Source organism: Leptodactylus fuscus, chromosome 2, assembly GCF_031893055.1.
Source record: "Leptodactylus fuscus isolate aLepFus1 chromosome 2, aLepFus1.hap2, whole genome shotgun sequence".
Lineage (NCBI taxonomy): Eukaryota > Metazoa > Chordata > Amphibia > Anura > Leptodactylidae > Leptodactylus > Leptodactylus fuscus.
In genome coordinates this window covers 142,431,868-142,452,196 of record NC_134266.1, presented here as the reverse complement: position 1 = coordinate 142,452,196, position 20,329 = coordinate 142,431,868, and the positions used below count along the sequence as shown (strand labels likewise).

Genomic DNA, 20,329 nt, shown 5'->3' with positions numbered 1-20,329 from the left:
GCTCTTGATAATATACTCATTCAGCGTATAATGTGTAGCAGCAGCTTTAGGTACTACAGCGTTGTCCCACAGACTTCAGTGGAGAAGTACTGCAGTACCTAAACATCCCTCCCAACTTTTAAAAGAAAGAAAGAGAGACAAAATGTGGGCGGGCTGCTGCAAATTTAGCTCTGCCCACTTCTAAATTAACTCCACCCATTCCCATCCATACACCCCACATCTCCCCCATACAAAGTACACACTGCACCCCATATCTCTCCCCCACCCACAGTACACCCATGTACCCCACATCTCTCCCCTCACAGTACACCCAAGCAACCCACATCTCCCTCACACACAGTACACACTGGACCCATCTCTCCCCCCACAGTACACCCATGCACCCCACCCAAAGTCCCTCCACAGTACACCCTGCACCCACAGTACACCCTGAATCCCACATCTTCCCTTCACACACAGTCCACCCTGCACTCCACATCTCTCCCTCACACACAGTCCACCCTGCATCCCATGTCCCCCCTCCCCATACCTTAGACCACACATCTCTCCATCTCTTCCTGGACTGCACGGGATACTAAGACACGCCTACCTAGTCACGTGACCATCTGATGTCACACAGGTCCTTCTGAGCACAGTAGTACTTTCCCCCGATCACCGTCCGCTCTTATCCCAGTTACAACCTTTTAACTCTTATAAGAGCGGATGGTGATCGGGGAAAGCTTGTCAATAAGTAAAACACTTCAGGGGCAGAGCGGGACATGCGGCAAGCCATGCAGGACAGCAGTCTAAAATTGGGACTGTCCCGCGTGATGCGGGACGGCTGGGCGCTATGCCTACAGCTGCTGCTAAGCTTTGTATGGCAAGTGAGCAGTGTGGCTCTCAAAAAATAAACATTACTGGTAGGCACGCTGTCACAAAACAGGTCATCTGTGGGTGTCCGAGGTGTCATATCCTCACAAGTCTAATATTGGTGAACTATACTAAGGATGGGCTATACATATTAGAAAGTGGATAACCCCTTTAATGCCATCACATATTTTGAAGCTAACAATTCTACTTTCTTCATTAGAGGTCTTAGGCCTGGTTTACATCAGCATTCGGTATTTCGTTTGGAGAGTCCACTTGGGGACCCCCAAATGGAATACCAAACGCATTAAAAAGCAGTGAGCAATGAAAGCACACGGAGCCCATAAACTATAACGGGGTCCGTGTGTTTTCAGCACGAATCATGCAGAGAGGAAAAATGGTGCTTACGGTACTTTTCTTTCCGTGCGGAAAACACATGGACCCCAATATAGTCTATGGGGTCCGTTTGCTTTCATTGCTCACTGCTTTTTAATGTGTTTGGTATTCCATTTGGGGGTCCCCAAGCGGACTCCAAGAAAGCAGATGTGAACCAGGCCTCACATGGTTTCTCCTTGCACAGACTTCCTGTTAAGAAAGAGGTTAGACACAGTAGCCATTTTAAATATGGAGAACTGCAGTGCAATGCATAGGGGAGGGAGAGGAGCAGCAGTCTGTATCTGACATAGGACAATGCAACTACGCCAAACTAAGGGGGCGCTCACAGTACAGTTGGTGACAGTCAGCAGTATCTGTAGCTATTGTTCATTACAAGATTTTAGCAACGGACACTAGCTGAACCATCAGGCCGGGTTTACATGGGAGTTTTTTGGACCAGATTTTGACGCGATGGCCGCTTCAGAATCCGGTCCATAAAACGGCTAATCGTGACTGGATGCCGATGCAGTACATAAAGTGCACCGACATCCCCCTCCGGATTAGGCCCAAATAAATGGGTCTAGTTGGGAGGGAGTGTCATGAGCCGACTCAACAAGCCGCTCCCGGAATAAGGAAATGACTGGCTCCAATTGATTTCAATGGGAGGCGTTTTTTTGAGCCGGATTCTGACGCGGATTCCGCGTTAAAATCTGGCCCAAAAAAACCCAGTCTGAACCTGGCTTCAGAATTCCCATTCATTTCAATGGGATTTTATCTTGTGTCCGTTTTTTTCCAGCAGAGAAAAAAAAATCCTACATGCAGGACTTTTCGGTCTGTTAAAAAAACATAATGGACACTTGCTGTCTGTATTTTTTCTAACATTGATGTCTATGGGCAACGGACTTATAACAGACAGTAACTGATAGCCATCAGTTACTGTCTGTTTGTGTCTGTTATGATAGGTGTCCATAATTCCATAATGGAATTCAACAATAGTGTGAACCCGTCCTTACAGATCATAATATGTCCTTATGAAGCTGGCTAGAGGCCAATACTAAACACCTAGCAAGTATCACCTAACTGCATTGACTAAAAGGGATATGTATGACCACCTTACATATTTAATCTATAGGATATAGCATAAATCCCTAAAAGATGCGAGTACCTCCTCTGTGGTGTGACCTACCTCCAGAACAAAGAGTAGGAATGGAAAAAAAGTTGCACACATATGCAGCTCTTGTCATTCACCTTTATGGGGAGAGGAATGAGCCCAGCATACATACTATGGATCATATCCAGTAATTCTAGTTTAGAAATCCATATTTATCTAACACAAAACACCACAACACAGTGAGATTTTCTGAAATACATTTTATTGATACAGTCAATATTGTGAAGATTTCTTAGCGACATAGGAAGCTGGATTTTACAATAAACAAGCGGCATGCTCCCTTAGGCTGCAATGCACTGACCATTGGCACGGAATGTCCATGTATTGGGGATGGGTGATTAAACACATGGTATTTTCACAAGTATAGGTACACAAGTGGCACTAATGTAGACACAATCATCTGGTTTTCAGAGGTTGTAAAACTATAAGATAGCCATGAAGACTGATCAGAATGACAATGGGCAGATATAGATGCTTTTGGGGTGGTTCACAGTAAGCAGACAGAGCTGAGTACACAAACATACACAATATTCCAACCTAAGTTTACAACAACTAGTTTTCTAATTTACAATGGTGGTAATGATTAACATTGGCAAGAGACGTCTACAAAATGCAGAATCAGAAATCTTCATCTGCACTGGCTATCATGTCAAGCACATCATATTAAGGAAGAAAACGCGTGTTGTACATGAAATCGATATTTGCCTATATGTATATTGCTGTGTACTCGTAGTAAAAGAGGAGGCTGTGCAACTACACATTCCTTCCTTGGCTGCCACCTGTACAGACTTTTCTCCCCATCTCTCCCCTATTCTGATCGCTCCATTAGACAGACCTTACCACCAGAGCTTTAAAGTGTTGGAATGTACAACCCACTACACTGTAAGAATAGGAGGGTAGACTGACATGTTACATGAGAAATAGTTAGTATTCATCTATGAGAGGATGCTCTCTCGTCACATTTAATTCTTCAAGATGGAGTCATACACCTGGTACACATAGTTACACACCTCTGGAGCGCGACACTTCAGGGAAAGCTGCAGGAGAAATAAAAAACACATATTACAAGAAAATCAGTCTGGAACAGAGATATGGCATTTTTGTTCTTTTTTTCTTTAAATGTAATTATTATTATTATTATTGTTTATTTATATAGCACCATTAATTCCATGGTGCTTATGATTTTTAAAACCGTTCCTGTGATAGCTTTATAGACAACACACTATTTCTATACAACCTGTATACACTGTGGAGTGTGTGCGATTTATGGCAGATTGAATAGGTGCTAATAGTCAAAGAATTGTCAGACTATTACAATTCCCAGGACAAGTTAGGCTGGATTTACATGGTGCTTTTTTGCTGTAAAATGTATGAGTCTTCAAAAACCACAGATGCTTTTTTAAAACCTGCATGTCTTTTTCAAAAACACATTTGAATTTTCAGCAAAAATCTGCTTTGTAAACCCAACCCCAGGAGTACAGTTCTGATGTTAGCCATACACTTTCATAGACATACAGTCACTTGGTTTTCTTGCCTGAATTCCCTAGAGGGGAGAAAGCCGCTGCCACGCTAACCTCTCCAAAAACAAAAAGGATTAGGAAGTTAAACTCTGATCTACGTTAAGCCGTCACATATTAGATGGTCGTCCGAATTCATTGAAATCTGCAAGTTTGGATGACTTACATCTAATTTGTATGACCAGTGCTATCTGTGTGTATCGTTTTGCAGTAAAATAGGATTATTAAATTCTCCACCCAACAAAGATATAATAACCAAGGTGATAAAAAAAATAATCCTTTCAAACAACTAGAGACACAGAGTATAAAAATTACATAACTTTATTAATAAATATCACATAAAACAGTACATCAACAAACAAGGGAGACACACATAGGGAAAAAGCTAAATTTCCCCATAGAGTAGCGGAAGAATACCAAAAACCCTCCCACCAGTCAAAGGCTGAGTCAAACCCCAAACATGATATATAAAAGTGCAAGAACAAGAATCACAAAACGAGGAATATAATCCCCAATTAAATACTTGATATTACACACCAATCATAGGCCAGGGGACTAAAATACACATGTCCTCACAAGAAAAGAGGCACCCCAAATAGGGTCACCTTAATACATACCCGTAGGTGTAGACATATTCTCTGTAGATACCAATATATTAATGGAGAAAGTAACACAGGGGACTCAGTCAGAGACTGGTAGGACCATGGGAAACGCCTGACGCGCGTTTCGCCTTCACTCGGCTTCGTCTTCACTCTGACTGAGTCCCCTGTGTTACTTTCTCCATTAATATATTGGTATCTACAGAGAATATGTCTACACCTACGGGTATGTATTAAGGTGACCCTATTTGGGGTGCCTCTTTTCTTGTGAGGACATGTGTATTTTAGTCCCCTGGCCTATGATTGGTGTGTAATATCAAGTATTTAATTGGGGATTATATTCCTTGTTTTGTGATTCTTGTTCTTGCACTTTTATATATCATGTTTGGGGTTTGACTCAGCCTTTGACTGGTGGGAGGGTTTTTGGTATTCTTCCGCTACTCTATGGGGAAATTTATCTTTTTCCCTGTGTGTGTCTCCCTTGTTTGTTGATGTACTGTTTTATGTGATATTTATTAATAAAGTTATGTAATTTTTATACTCTGTGTCTCTAGTTGTTTGAAAGGTATATTTGTATTTGTTTTGAGACCAGGTTGTTTTGTATTCTTGGGTTCTTGTTTTTGGTTTTGATAAAAAAAATAATGTCTCTTTCAGGTAAGGAGCAATTTTAGAACCCTAGTATTGTATGTGTCACTAAAATTAGTAGCATGTGTTACCTCCAGACTGTATGATCAGCAATCCCCAATACACTTTATTTAAAGGAATTTCTTGTTTTAGTGAAAAAGATCTAACCCAGCAGGCATTCTGGGAATTCAAGGTCACATCACTATCTTGCATGTATTGTTTGTGGCAGACTAATCTTTATGCTGTGCAATGAGCTCCCAGGCTTTACAATCTTCTTCATTGATAAAATACAGACTCATGAAAATGGAACATAGGATATATAGTGTTACCACTACAGCTCCTTAAAGAGGACCGTTCATGTCCTCAGGCACATGCGGTTATATATACCGCTAGAAAGGCGACAGTGCGCTGAATTCAGCGCACTGTCGGCTTTCCCATTATGTGCCTCGGGGTAGGGGATATCAGTACAGTTACCGATAGCCCTTCACTGTCAGAAGGGTTTTTCTGACAGTCTAGCCGGGCTGTGAGGAATATATACATTAGGGAAATTTGCAATTTCCCCAAACTTAGCTATACCCATAGCTGTTCTGATGAAGCAGAAGACACTCACATAAGATATGAGATTTTCGGACCTACAGATACAGGTTGCAATCATATATGCAGCTTTTTTTTTAGCCAAAGTCAGGAGTGTATCCAAAATATGAGAGAACGAAAGGTCTCCCCTTTATCATTTTCCTTCCTTGATCTAATGTGCGTGTGTGCATCTCATCATATAATATACACATAGACTTTGGAAATGGACTAGCTGCGATAACAAGAAATCAACTTAATATGAAGAGCCTCACTGCTGTACGTGTGCAGCATAGACAACTTGACAACAATACATAATCAATGCCTTAGGTTTAACATTCTATCATACTATAGACTTACTGTGTAATTAGGATTGCCAGGCTGGATCCGCAGTTCTGCCAAGATCCAGATGCCATTGGTAAGTTTCAAGGACTGGTACAACATGTCCTGCCCTTCCACATTCCTCTTGGCAATTGTGTAGACATTGTTATTCTGTAGTTTGCTGGAAACTGTGTCTAAAAATGAAAAAAAGTCAATTTGTTTTTAAGCTATACAATAATGAAACGTCTGATCAGTGCACATGTACTATACAAAGGAAGACTGTGAACAATGTCATTCCAAATTGAAGCAATTGCCAATGATTCATCTTTAAAGCACTATAAAAAAAAACTGCACTAAGCAGTTACCAAAAATGTGTAGCACAATGACAAGAATAAAAAGATTGTACTACAATAATGGAAAGGGATGAAACAGGAAAGCGCTTCAGAGCATAAATGCAGACAATCTCCCAGATCCAGCAGGGTAAAGAATATTCTATACAAAACAGCTTCCACTATTGGAAATAGACTGTAAACTGGTATAAATGAAGTTTGTGTGATACTGTAGGACACACTGGGGGAGATCTATCAATCCCTCTACGCCACAAAACTGCCAGTTTTCTGGCATATGGTATAATGAAAATCTACGCCATTTCCTAAATGGCACAGATTTCCATTGTGGCGCAGGGACACATGACTGATTTATGTCGAGCCTCTTCATAAATCACTTGTTCCCTGTGCCAATTGGAACCTTTATTAAAAATGGAGTACGATAAAACAACTCCAATTCGTTCGCTGGCTGCAAGGTGTGCATAAGTAGAGACGTCATCTTGAAAGGGTTTGTATAACCACAATGATGTTCCATGGGTTTGGTTCCTGAAATCCCTGGCGATCAGCTACTATTGCCAGGGTAGGCTGGTTCCAGCAGAGGATAATGTTTTACAAGTCATCCATTTACGTGAATGTCCTTTAAAACCACGATAGGCTGAGGCCGACACACAGGCTCACAGTGTTGGAGGATATGTTATCTGTTATCCTTTAAGAAATATGGTCTTGCTAACATTGTCTACTGTTTAAGTGACTTCTGATATATATATATATATATATATATATATATATATATATAAGAAGGTGCCATAGCTGTCCTTCCACTAGATGTAAAGAGTCTTTCCAGCTGGTAAACAACTGACCAGCACGAGCTTCAGATGTTGGACCCCAACCCAATGTGAAACTTGTGACCTATCCTCGAAAGACTCTTTACATCCAGTGGGAGGACACTTATGAATAGTTCAGGGATGAGATTATTATTATTATTTATTTATATAGCACCATTAATTCCATGGTGCTTTACATTTGGGGTTACATACAATACACAAAATATACAGGTAGATATGATACTAACAGTGATCGGCTGGCATAGTGGGGTAGAGGGCCCTGCCCGCGAGGGCTTACAATCTATGAGGGAAGGGGGGTAGAGACAGAAGGTGAGGGGGAGACTGTACAGATGGTGGTGTGGTGATAGTAGTGTTATTGGAGGTTGTAGGCCTTCCTGAATAGGTGAGTCTTCAGGGCCTTCTTGAATCCTGTGATTGTGGGGGTCAGTCTTATGTGTCTGGTTAAGGAGTTCCAGAGTAAGGGGGATGCACGGGAGAAATCTTGGAGATGGTTGTGTGAGGAGCGAATGAGAGAAGAGCAGAGTAGGAGGTCATTGGAGGATCTGAGGTTATGTGTGGGCAGGTAGTGGGAGATTAGTTCAGAGATATATGGAGAGGACAGGTTGTGGATGGCTTTGTATGTTAGCGTTAGTAACTTGAACTCGATTTGCTCGGCAACGGGTAGCCAGTGGAGGGACTGGCAGAGGGGAGCAGCCGATGAAGAATGAGGGGCAAGGTGAATTAAGTGAGCAGCACAGTTTAAGGTAGATTGGAGGGGGGTGAGGGTATTTGCTGGGAGTCCATGGAGAAGGGTGTTGCAGACACTTATGAATAGTTCAGGGATGAAACTTAACAGGAGTTAGCTAAATAGTAGACAATATTAGCAAGACCAAGACCATATCTCTTAAAGGGATAATAGATATAGTGTCCTCCAATGATATGAGCCTCTGTGTCGGGCTTAGCCTATCATAGCTTTAAAGGGCATTCATGTAAATGGATGACATGTAAAGCTTAAGTCTTTGCTGTGGATAGATCATCAGTATCCATCTTTGCTAGGTCCAGGACAACCACAGATCTCTGTATTTTGGACAAAGTCTCTCACGTTCTTTGTGAAAAATTTTGCTTAGCAACAATTACCAAAAAAATAGATGTGTGGACAATATATTTTTTTCTCCATTTTGAAACAGATTTTTGAGATTCAGAAGAGGGCCAGAGGGAAGGGGACCAGCAGGAGACTTTATTTCAGCCAAAGTTCCTTAGTAACTGAATAGAAAATGTAACAAAATAAAAACATAATAGAATAAGGAAAAAAACTACCGCTATGGTTGGGATAATAATGGCCACTTACAACTAAATACATTAGCATTCTAGCCTGCTCTAAGTAATGTCTTTGGAAAGATGACCCACTTAAATATACACAAAAATAGCTAAGAATAGGACACAGCATTTGCATAATAGAAAAGTCAGCCTAAAAAAATCAAGCCCCTGACATCCATGTGTTTGGTTCAGAAACCCAATGAAGTCCATGTATAAATTAATATTTAACGCAGTTCACATTGCAGATACACAATTAAAGGCGTTAATAGGAAAGTTGTTCCCAAACATATACTGAACAGAAAGCCAGTTAGCCACCAAAAGCTTTAGTATTCGCCATCTATACAAATAAAATGGAGCTGAAATTATATTTTTGAAGCCTATATAAGCCTTACTCTTCTAGTCAGCATTCATTGCTTTGTTACATTATGTGCAAAGGAAATCAATGTAACAATATACAGATCTACAATGCCACTGGCACACAATGACCTGTTCCAGGTTTGTGTTATTTGTGTATTTGGTACGAGCCATTTCCAAAGAGTTATTACCAGGCGATGTCATACCCCGGCTGCAGGCCAAGAGATGCGACTAACACAATAACATTTCATTCAGAACCGCAGTCACAGAAATGGTTCCTGTAAACAGCATGCCATTGTGTTAGTCCAATAGCAAACACTGCACTTCTATGCAAGCTTTTGTTCTGTGTATAAAAATCCTGCGGCCGCTCACAATGCTGCAGAGAATTCCCTAGGAGTCTATGGGTTAATAACTCTTCTCAGATATAATGCCAGTAGATTGTCACATGACCTGTACTATTTTTAGCTGGCATCGCGCACTCTCTCTCAGATCGGAGCCGCTGAACTGGAATCAGCTACAATGCTTTCTCCAATGCTCCCCACTCTTCATCATGTTGCAGGAGAAAAAAGATTGACTGAATGCACATGTGAGGATGCAGGAAGGACAAGAGATAAGGTCAAAAGCATGTAAAAAGGCAGCTCCTAGGAGAAACACAATGATTTGGATCCAGCGCTCTGGAATATGATGGCAACTAAGAAAACAGCTCATTTAGTCAGAGCAGTAAGAGCCCCATTAGTACAGATTCACAGCAAGAACAATGTGACACTATAAATACCGCTGGGAGTTCAAGTAAATGCTTATCGTTGAAGCAGAAATCATAACTAATAAGAACAACCAGATCATTAAAAAGAATATTGATGAGCTGTCCAAAGAACAGATACCAGATCTGTGAGAGTCTGACACCTAGCACCCCATCAATAAACTGTTCTCAGCAGCTGATACACAGAGAACGGAGCAGGAAGCAGGCAGGAAGTAGTGGGGAAACTGAGCCACTGCAGGTTAGGTCCTATTTAGAGATGAGCGAACACTAAAATGTTCGAGGTTCGAAATTCGATTCGAACAGCCGCTCACTGTTCGAGTGTTCGAATGGGTTTCGAACCCCATTATAGTCTATGGGGAACATAAACTCGTTAAGGGGGAAACCCAAATTCGTGTCTGGAGGGTCACCAAGTCCACTATGACACCCCAGGAAATGATACTAACACCCTGGAATGACACTGGGACAGCAGGGGAAGCATGTCTGGGGGCATAAAAGTCACTTTATTTCATGGAAAACCCTGTCAGTTTGCGATTTTCGCAAGCTAACTTTTCCCCATAGAAATGCATTGGCCAGTGCTGATTGGCCAGAGTACGGAACTCGACCAATCAGCGCTGGCTCTGCTGGAGGAGGCGGAGTCTAAGATCGCTCCACACCAGTCTCCATTCAGGTCCGACCTTAGACTCCGCCTCCTCCAGCAGAGCCAGCGCTGATTGGCCGAATTCCGTACTCTGGCCAATCAGCGCTGGCCAATGCATTCTATTAGCCCGATGAAGTAGAGCTGAATGTGTGTGCTAAGCACACACATTCAGCACTGCTTCATCACGCCAATACAATGCATTAGCCAGTGCTGATTGGCCAGAGTACGGAATTCGGCCAATCAGCGCTGGCCAATGCATTCTATTAGCCCGATGAAGTAGAGCTGAATGTGTGTGCTAAGCACACACATTCAGCACTGCTTCATCGGGCTAATAGAATGCATTGGCCAGCGCTGATTGGCCGAATTCCGTACTCTGGCCAATCAGCACTGGCCAATGCATTCTATTAGCCCGATGAAGTAGAGCTGAATGTGTGTGCTAAGCACACACATTCAGCACTGCTTCATCACGCCAATACAATGCATTAGCCAGTGCTGATTGGCCAGAGTACGGAATTCGTCCAATCAGCGCTGGCTCTGCTGGAGGAGGCGGAGTCTAAGATCGCTCCACACCAGTCTCCATTCAGGTCCGACCTTAGACTCCGCCTCCTCCGGCAGAGCCAGCGCTGATTGGCCGAAGGCTGGCCAATGCATTCCTATGCGAATGCAGAGACTTAGTAGTGCTGAGTCAGTTTTGCTCAACTACACATCTGATGCACACTCGGCACTGCTACATCAGATGTAGCAATCTGATGTAGCAGAGCCGAGGGTGCACTAGAACCCCTGTGCAAACTCAGTTCACGCTAATAGAATGCATTGGCCAGCGCTGATTGGCCAATGCATTCTATTAGCCCGATGAAGTAGAGCTGAATGTGTGTGCTAAGCACACTCATTCAGCACTGCTTCATCACGCCAATACAATGCATTAGCCAGTGCTGATTGGCCAGAGTACGGAATTCGGCCAATCAGCGCTGGCCAATGCATTCTATTAGCCCGATGAAGTAGAGCTGAATGTGTGTGCTAAGCACACACATTCAGCACTGCTTCATCACGCCAATACAATGCATTAGCCAGTGCTGATTGGCCAGAGTACGGAATTCGGGCCAATCAGCGCTGGCTCTGCTGGAGGAGGCGGAGTCTAAGATCGCTCCACACCAGTCTCCATTCAGGTCCGACCTTAGACTCCGCCTCCTCCGGCAGAGCCAGCGCTGATTGGCCGAAGGCTGGCCAATGCATTCCTATGCGAATGCAGAGACTTAGTAGTGCTGAGTCAGTTTTGCTCAACTACACATCTGATGCACACTCGGCACTGCTACATCAGATGTAGCAATCTGATGTAGCAGAGCCGAGGGTGCACTAGAACCCCTGTGCAAACTCAGTTCACGCTAATAGAATGCATTGGCCAGCGCTGATTGGCCAATGCATTCTATTAGCCCGATGAAGTAGAGCTGAATGTGTGTGCTAAGCACACTCATTCAGCACTGCTTCATCACGCCAATACAATGCATTAGCCAGTGCTGATTGGCCAGAGTACGGAATTCGGCCAATCAGCGCTGGCCAATGCATTGTATTAGCCCGATGAAGTAGAGCTGAATGTGTATGCTAAGCACACACATTCAGCACTGCTTCATCGGGCTAATAGAATGCATTGGCCAGCGCTGATTGGCCGAATTCCGTACTCTGGCCAATCAGCACTGGCCAATGCATTCTATTAGCCCGATGAAGTAGAGCTGAATGTGTGTGCTAAGCACACACATTCAGCACTGCTTCATCACGCCAATACAATGCATTAGCCAGTGCTGATTGGCCAGAGTACGGAATTCGGCCAATCAGCGCTGGCTCTGCTGGAGGAGGCGGAGTCTAAGGTCGGACCTGAATGGAGACTGGTGTGGAGCGATCTTAGACTCCGCCTCCTCCAGCAGAGCCAGCGCTGATTGGCCGAATTCCGTACTCTGGCCAATCAGCGCTGGCCAATGCATTCTATTAGCCCGATGAAGTAGAGCTGAATGTGTGTGCTAAGCACACACATTCAGCACTGCTTCATCACGCCAATACAATGCATTAGCCAGTGCTGATTGGCCAGAGTACGGAATTCGGCCAATCAGCGCTGGCTCTGCTGGAGGAGGCGGAGTCTAAGGTCGGACCTGAATGGAGACTGGTGTGGAGCGATCTTAGACTCCGCCTCCTCCAGCAGAGCCAGCGCTGATTGGCCGAATTCCGTACTCTGGCCAATCAGCGCTGGCCAATGCATTCTATTAGCCCGATGAAGTAGAGCTGAATGTGTGTGCTAAGCACACACATTCAGCACTGCTTCATCACGCCAATACAATGCATTAGCCAGTGCTGATTGGCCAGAGTACGGAATTCGGCCAATCAGCGCTGGCCAATGCATTCTATTAGCCCGATGAAGCAGAGCTGAATGTGTGTGCTAAGCACACACATTCAGCACTGCTTCATCACGCCAATACAATGCATTAGCCAGTGCTGATTGGCCAGAGTACGGAATTCGGCCAATCAGCGCTGGCCAATGCATTCTATTAGCCCGGTGAAGCAGAGCTGAATGTGTGTGCTAAGCACACACATTCAGCACTGCTTCATCACGCCAATACAATGCATTAGCCAGTGCTGATTGGCCAGAGTACGGAATTCGGCCAATCAGCGCTGGCCAATGCATTCTATTAGCCCGATGAAGTAGAGCTGAATGTGTGTGCTAAGCACACACATTCAGCACTGCTTCATCACGCCAATACAATGCATTAGCCAGTGCTGATTGGCCAGAGTACGGAATTCGGCCAATCAGCGCTGGCTCTGCTGGAGGAGGCGAGTCTAAGATCGCTCCACACCAGTCTCCATTCAGGTCCGACCTTAGACTCCGCCTCCTCCAGCAGAGCCAGCGCTGATTGGCCAGAGTACGGAATTCGGCCAATCAGCACTGGCTAATGCATTGTATTGGCGTGATGAAGCAGTGCTGAATGTGTGTGCTTAGCACACACATTCAGCTCTACTTCATCGGGCTAATAGAATGCATTGGCCAGCGCTGATTGGCCGAATTCCGTACTCTGGCCAATCAGCACTGGCTAATGCATTGTATTGGCGTGATGAAGCAGTGCTGAATGTGTGTGCTTAGCACACACATTCAGCTCTACTTCATCGGGCTAATAGAATGCATTGGCCAATCAGCGCTGGCCAATGCATTCTATTAGCGTGAACTGAGTTTGCACAGGGGTTCTAGTGCACCCTCGGCTCTGCTACATCAGATTGCTACATCTGATGTAGCAGTGCCGAGTGTGCATCAGATGTGTAGTTGAGCAAAACTGACTCAGCACTGCTAAGTCTCTGCATTCGCATAGGAATGCATTGGCCAGCCTTCGGCCAATCAGCGCTGGCTCTGCCGGAGGAGGCGGAGTCTAAGGTCGGACCTGAATGGAGACTGGTGTGGAGCGATCTTAGACTCCGCCTCCTCCAGCAGAGCCAGCGCTGATTGGTCGAGTTCCGTACTCTGGCCAATCAGCGCTGGCCAATGCATTCTATTAGCCCGATGAAGTAGAGCTGAATGTGTGTGCTTAGCACACACATTCAGCTCTACTTCATCAGGCTAATAGAATACATTGGCCAATCAGCGCTGGCCAATGCATTCTATTAGCTTGATGAAGCAGAGTGTGCACAAGGGTTCAAGCGCACCCTCGGCTCTGATGTAGCAGAGCCGAGGGTGCACAAGGGTTCAAGTGCACCCTCGGCTCTCCTACATCAGAGCCGAGGGTGCGCTTGAACCCTTGTGCAGCCTCGGCTCTGCTACATCAGAGCCGAGGGTGCGCTTGAACCCTTGTGCACACTCTGCTTCATCAAGCTAATAGAATGCATTGGCCAGCACTGATTGGCCAGAGTACGGAATTCGGCCAATCAGCGCTGGCCAATGCATCCCTATGGGAAAAAGTTTATCTCACAAAAATCACAATTACACACCCGATAGAGCCCCAAAAAGTTATTTTTAATAACATTCCCCCCTAAATAAAGGTTATCCCTAGCTATCCCTGCCTGTACAGCTATCCCTGTCTCATAGTCACAAAGTTCACAGTCTCATATGACCCGGATTTGAAATCCACTATTCGTCTAAAATGGAGGTCACCTGATTTCGGCAGCCAATGACTTTTTCCAATTTTTTTCAATGCCCCCGGTGTCGTAGTTCCTGTCCCACCTCCCCTGCGCTGTTATTGGTGCAAAAAAGGCGCCAGGGAAGGTGGGAGGGGAATCGAATTTTGGCGCACTTTACCACGCGGTGTTCGATTCGATTCGAACATGGCGAACACCCTGATATCCGATCGAACATGTGTTCGATAGAACACTGTTCGCTCATCTCTAGTCCTATTCAAATGAATAGGAGCTGACTGCAGTAGCTGATCTGGCCACTAAACAGAGAACAGTGCTGTGTACTTCCACTTCCATTCTCTCCAAAATTGTACCAACCCACAGAACCGGTAACATGTAATTTTGGTTGCACTGTGAACCCCCGTAAAAACAAAGCCCATAAGAAAATCGGACAAATCCAGTTTTTTCTCTAAACCCACCCTATTTCCATTTTTTTTTTTTCTTGGTTCCCATTTCATCATATGGATTATCAAATTTAACTATTTTTCCCACAAAAATTAAGCCCTTGTAAGGCTCTGTAAATGGAAAAATACAAAAGTTTTCGCTTCTGGAGGGCAAACAGCGAAAAACGAAAATCAAAACATGCTGGTGCTTGTTGTAAACTGCATGGTTATCTATGGATTTCCATACAAATTTATGAGAGGTGCTGTTCAAGAAACTTTACTAACTCTTATCAGGCCTCACAAACTGAAAGGCTTACGCAGGGAGAGAAGAGAATGTTTGTAGTCAGAAGCAGGAGTCATCATTCAGACCTGAGAACAGGTCTGTAACCTAGGTAACCAGCTGGGGCCTTTATGGTAGTGTGGTAATGTGGGGCATAATAGAGGTTGCAGGGGCCGCTGTGGGGCATAATAGAGGCTGCAGGGGCCGCTGTGGGGCATAATAGAGGCTGCAGGGGCCGCTGTGGGGCATAATAGAGGCTGCAGGGGCCGCTGTGGGGCATAATAGAGGCTGCAGGGGCCGCTGTGGGGCATAATAGAGGCTGCAGGGGCCGCTGTGAGGCATAATTCCGCATACAAGGGACATTTATAAAAGTGTTCATTAGGGCAACGCAGTAGATAGCTTTTTGGGGGAAGGGCTAGAAAGCGCCTACGGATTCCTTGTAAAGGACTCACCTGCTTTGGACTGTGAGTGATCATTTGTAATATGTGAGACACATGTATGAAATATGTATGAAGCACTACACGTTTCTCATTGTAATCCATTTCTGTCTGTGTACTGCATCAATGTCTTTTACAGCAAGAGATGCTCTCTATAGCAAACCTCTGCTCTAGCTAAGGGCCCAAAATAGATTAACTCAGAATTCCCCAGAATGTATCTGTCACGTAAATACAAATATATATTTACCACTAACCTGCATTCAGGTGGCATTCCTTGATCTGGAACTGTAATTCATTCTCATTAGGTATATCTTTCCATGTGGCCAGGAACACTTGCCTCTCTAAAGCATGAAAGCATAATAGAATAGATTACTGTACACATATAAAAAAAAAAAAAAAAAAATAGCACAATCGATGTGACTGCGACATAACAAGAAGCTTTTATGAAGCTCAAGGGCAAGGTCCCCATGCCTTTTACTAGCTATGTAACAATTACGTGCAGTTTGTACCTCTATACATCAGTACTTCAATGACCAACAAAAAAAAAAGCTTAGAAAAACCAGATCAATGAACTGCGGGCAAACCGTACATACTCCACAAAAAGTGTCCACATTTTTTTTTTTTTTTTTTAAATGTAGATTGTGAGCCCCACATAGAGCTCACAATGTACATTTTTCCCTATCAGTATGTCTTTTTTTGGAATATGGGATGGAAATCCATGCAAACACGGGGAGAACATACAAACTCCTTGCAGATGGTTTTATGCCCTTGGCGGGATTTGAACACCAGGACTCCAGCGCTGCAAGGCTGCAGTGCTAACCACTGAGCCACCGTGTGGCCACCAAAAAGTGTCCACATTTTCACATGTTCTGTGACACGAAAAATTGCAAAATTGTGCATAATACTAATATGGAAATGAAGAGTAACTAAGAATAGATAAGTGTATTATTGGTGTTATTCGGCACTCACTACCTGGCCCATGCAGGATAAGTAGTCAGCACGACAGGCGTCAATAGCACATTAAATTATTAGGACAATCTATACTGGTGTGCAGAACAATTTCATCCTGCACCACCAATATATAAGGACATATATTCATTCTAACTCCCATAAACCCAGAAGAATTATACTTATATTAACTGTACGTGAATCAGGCTCATGATGTATAAAAGGTTCCCTGCATGCAAAATTGCCTCTTACCCATTTTGCCATCTTCTACAAACAGTACGTGTAGAGGGATGAGACAGCTGAAGTAGAAGACATCAATGTTGTTTTTCACAGCCACCTATCACACACAAGAGCGAGAACCAAGAATTAACTTGCGAGGTTTACAACTAGCGCTGTGACCCCGGCATCTGAGATCCCACAGCTGATCTGAAGGGTTCACAACATCCATTAACCCTTCATCTCTACTTAGATGTTTCTAAATCATTCTCTCAAGCATGTGAACAAAAGTGACATCTGTACTTATACACGGCTCTATAAATAAATGAAGGCCCTTTTGGGTTATTACTGACAGAAGTGGATTAAAAGCATTCAAGCAGATTTATTATTTATTTCTGAAAATACATAGGATACAATGTGCTAGGAAAAGAAAATATCTTCTAACCACCGTGAAGGTCTTGTCTTTTCAATTCCCAATGAATGTTTACAGATACAGGACTGTCTAGAAAGGGTTACATGATGTCACAAGGAATTAGAGGATCATACAGTTTTTGATATTCGAGTATTCCAATCCAATGTGTGGAGTTCTGGTGGAAGGACATGTCCTACAGCTAACTGCTCTGTGGGTGGAGGGGGATGGACTGTTGTCTCACTATCTGCGCTGCTGTCACATTAATGAACACGTCTTGGTGCTCTAAATGTCCCTATGTCATTGCCTGCCAGCCAAAGCAAAAATCTGAAGAATACAACCAACTGACTGGATGAGTTTCCCAAGCGACATGATACTAAAAGAATAGATTTTATTTCAATTTGGTGATGTGACCAGTTCAATGTCTAAAGTTTAGTCTTCTACGATAAAAACGGACATGTTGCAAAAGCCGATCTACCTTAACACAATATAATATGGAGCTGATGTGAGTACAAAGCACCATATACTGGACACAGAGAAAGTAACTCTACATTACAACAACCATCCCACATTAATAGCAAAGTAAAAAGCTTTATTAATGCAACGCAATGTAACGTGTCCTGGCTCACAGTAAGATCATTCTAATTTTGCATCAAAATTTGAAAAAAAGGTGGAAGAACATGAGATTTATAGATATATTTGTATCTAAGCCTGCCATGTTACATAGATAAAAAAAATTCTACAATGAATTAGGCCTGGTTCAAGTCTGCGTTCGGTAATCCGTTCAGGAATCCGCTTAGGGACCCCCCGAACGGAATACTGAACGCATTGACAAGCAGTGAGCAATGAAAGCACATGGACCCCACAGACTGGGGTCTGTGTGTTTTCTGCACAGTGTCCACATGTAACATGCGGAGAGAAAAGTACTTCAAGAACTACTTTCCCCTCCACATGTGCGGACACCGCGCAGAAAACACACGGACCCCATTATAGTCTAGGGGTCAGTGTGCTTTCATTGCTCACTGCTTGTCAATGCGTTCAGTATTCCTTTTGGGTGGTCCCCAAGCGGACTCCTGAATGGAATAACGAACACAGATGTGAACCAGGCCTTAACAAACTACTCCAAAAATGTCCATTATAGAATATACTTGACTGTAAACAGAAAATACATAGAATAATCCTCAACAAACTGGATGTAATACATGAAACAAGAGAGCAGCGAGAATATTATCAATATCAAAACCTCACACATCTACAACAAACTAACACCACCGGAAAACAGACCATCTATAAGAGTCCCCGGTCCCTCTAATTATAAACAATATTTCATTAATGAATAGTACAGGTTAAAATATGAAACTCAGTAATATATCTTATAGAAATAGGTTTTCTTCTATACTTTTTAGGCAGTTCTCCAACTTAGTCTATGAAGCGGGGAGGTGGATTAGAAAAGACATAAGTATTTGCTCCTGTTACACTCTACTATTCCTATAACACTGGTAGGAGGCTGAGAGCGCACAAAATAGGCAATAAATCAGTTAAACCAGCTGGCGCCTCTTACTCAACCCCTCCCTCCTCCATAGAGTTGTATGTGAGTCTGAATGTAGAGATGGAAAAAATGTAAACAAGCAGTCAGATTGAAGATACAGAACAGGAGAACAGTTTAGAGAGTGGTGAAGGAAATAGGTATCCTTAATAAACTATAATGCAGGGTTTCTTATATTGAACTGCAATACACATTTATGAACAATTGTTTAAATCTGGAGGCCTGCTTTAATCCAATGCTGTTAGGAGTGCTCAGAATATGCAAAAAGTACAATGCCATCAACATTTACAAAAATGCAACCCAATGCTTTGATCCGCTATGTATGTAAATTGTGAAGTGCCATATAGGAAAGCTAAGATGCAGAGCATAGAATATTACTCTCTAGTCTCACATTATAAAAACAATCCTCTCTATGGTCCAAAGAAACCATCACATAAGTCAGTAAGAAGCAAAACACGAAACTGCTTGTAATTGATTGTTAGGGTAAGAAATATGAGAATATTCTATTTTAGCTATTGATCTCTAAGCAAAGAGGAGGTAAAGGGCTACAGTTCTACATACCTAGCACTAGAAACTTTAACATCTTAATTAGTGTTGAGCGAGTAGTATTCGATGGAATAACTCATTGGCATAGGAATGCATGTAATCGGCCGAACACCAAGGGGTTAAATGCATCGAATATTTAAAGCGCTTAACCCCTTGGTGTTCAGCGGATTACACGCATTCCTATGCTGGCGAGGTATTCGATCGAATACTACTCGCTCAACACTAATCTTAATGTTTATTTGAGATAAACCTGGAGTATATGAAGTACCACAATATATTATTCTAAGCTTCTCAGTAAAGCTGTAGTTAAACCTACTGAATAATATTGATTAATTCATATAGATATATCTGTTTGCTCGTGAAAGCAGGTTTTGAAAAATATGATGTGAGATGCAAGAAATTGTACAAGTAGGCAGGGCTTCAAAGTTATATTCAATGAAAATAATACGTTTTTTTGCCACCTTTTCGTAAGCCTGGCATTGTATAAAGCTTGTGCCCTGCTAATGAATAAAGCATACAATGCAATGGAGAGAGTGACACTCAGATTTTCTAGTATACAAACAATAAATCTGGTCCTGAATGCTATCGCAGTGCAGAAAAAAGTTTTTCGGATGCAAAAAGATCACCGATGTGAAAAGTTGAGAAGAGAGATGAAAGATGCTCAAAGTATTACAGAAAATACAGCCAAAACTTAATAACATAGTAGCAATATAAAATAAAGTGTATATCCAATATGCTATTATGTATTGCAAGTCTCTTTAATGATGCTTTCTAGAATTCCAATCACTAGAAGAAAATGATTACAGTCACAGATTGGGATGAGAAACAAGGGCACATTGCCACCTGCATTTATGCCACCAATTTGGAATGTTGTCACAAGGGAAAAGGGAGCAGAACAGTCAATGTAGGAGATGGCAGTAATGACATGTCTGGCATGGGTGGTAAAAACTAATTGATTTTTGTAGATGCATCGATAGGAATGAATAGGGTGAGCAGATGGCTTGATGGGAATACATGAACCAGCACTCCCAGCTGAGCTGCTATTTCATAAGTAAATATGCTTCAATGGGTAGCAGTCCCATCTTTGGACACATACAACATTTTCTTATTGTTTTCAATGCTCCCAACGTCTGCTGCTATCTGGAGCCTTACTTGTATAGTAAAACAAAAGCCAGAAGTA

At 43.0% G+C, this 20,329-nt stretch overlaps 1 protein-coding gene across 2 annotated transcripts in view; it reads right to left on the bottom strand.

Annotated features, from left to right (window-relative positions):
* Nucleotides 1–2,576: 2,576 nt before the first annotated feature.
* AP2B1 (adaptor related protein complex 2 subunit beta 1) overlaps nucleotides 2,577–20,329 on the bottom strand; it is an 85,960-nt gene continuing 68,207 nt past the window's right edge. For both annotated transcript variants that reach the window (XM_075264756.1, XM_075264757.1), the window contains 4 exons: nucleotides 16,685–16,769; nucleotides 15,739–15,825; nucleotides 6,063–6,217; nucleotides 2,577–3,429 (listed from right to left, as the gene is read on the bottom strand). In XM_075264756.1, coding sequence (XP_075120857.1) covers nucleotides 3,355–3,429; nucleotides 6,063–6,217; nucleotides 15,739–15,825; nucleotides 16,685–16,769 — 402 coding nt within the window. In that variant the 3' untranslated portion in view covers nucleotides 2,577–3,354. The remainder of the gene's footprint in view (nucleotides 3,430–6,062; nucleotides 6,218–15,738; nucleotides 15,826–16,684; nucleotides 16,770–20,329) is intronic.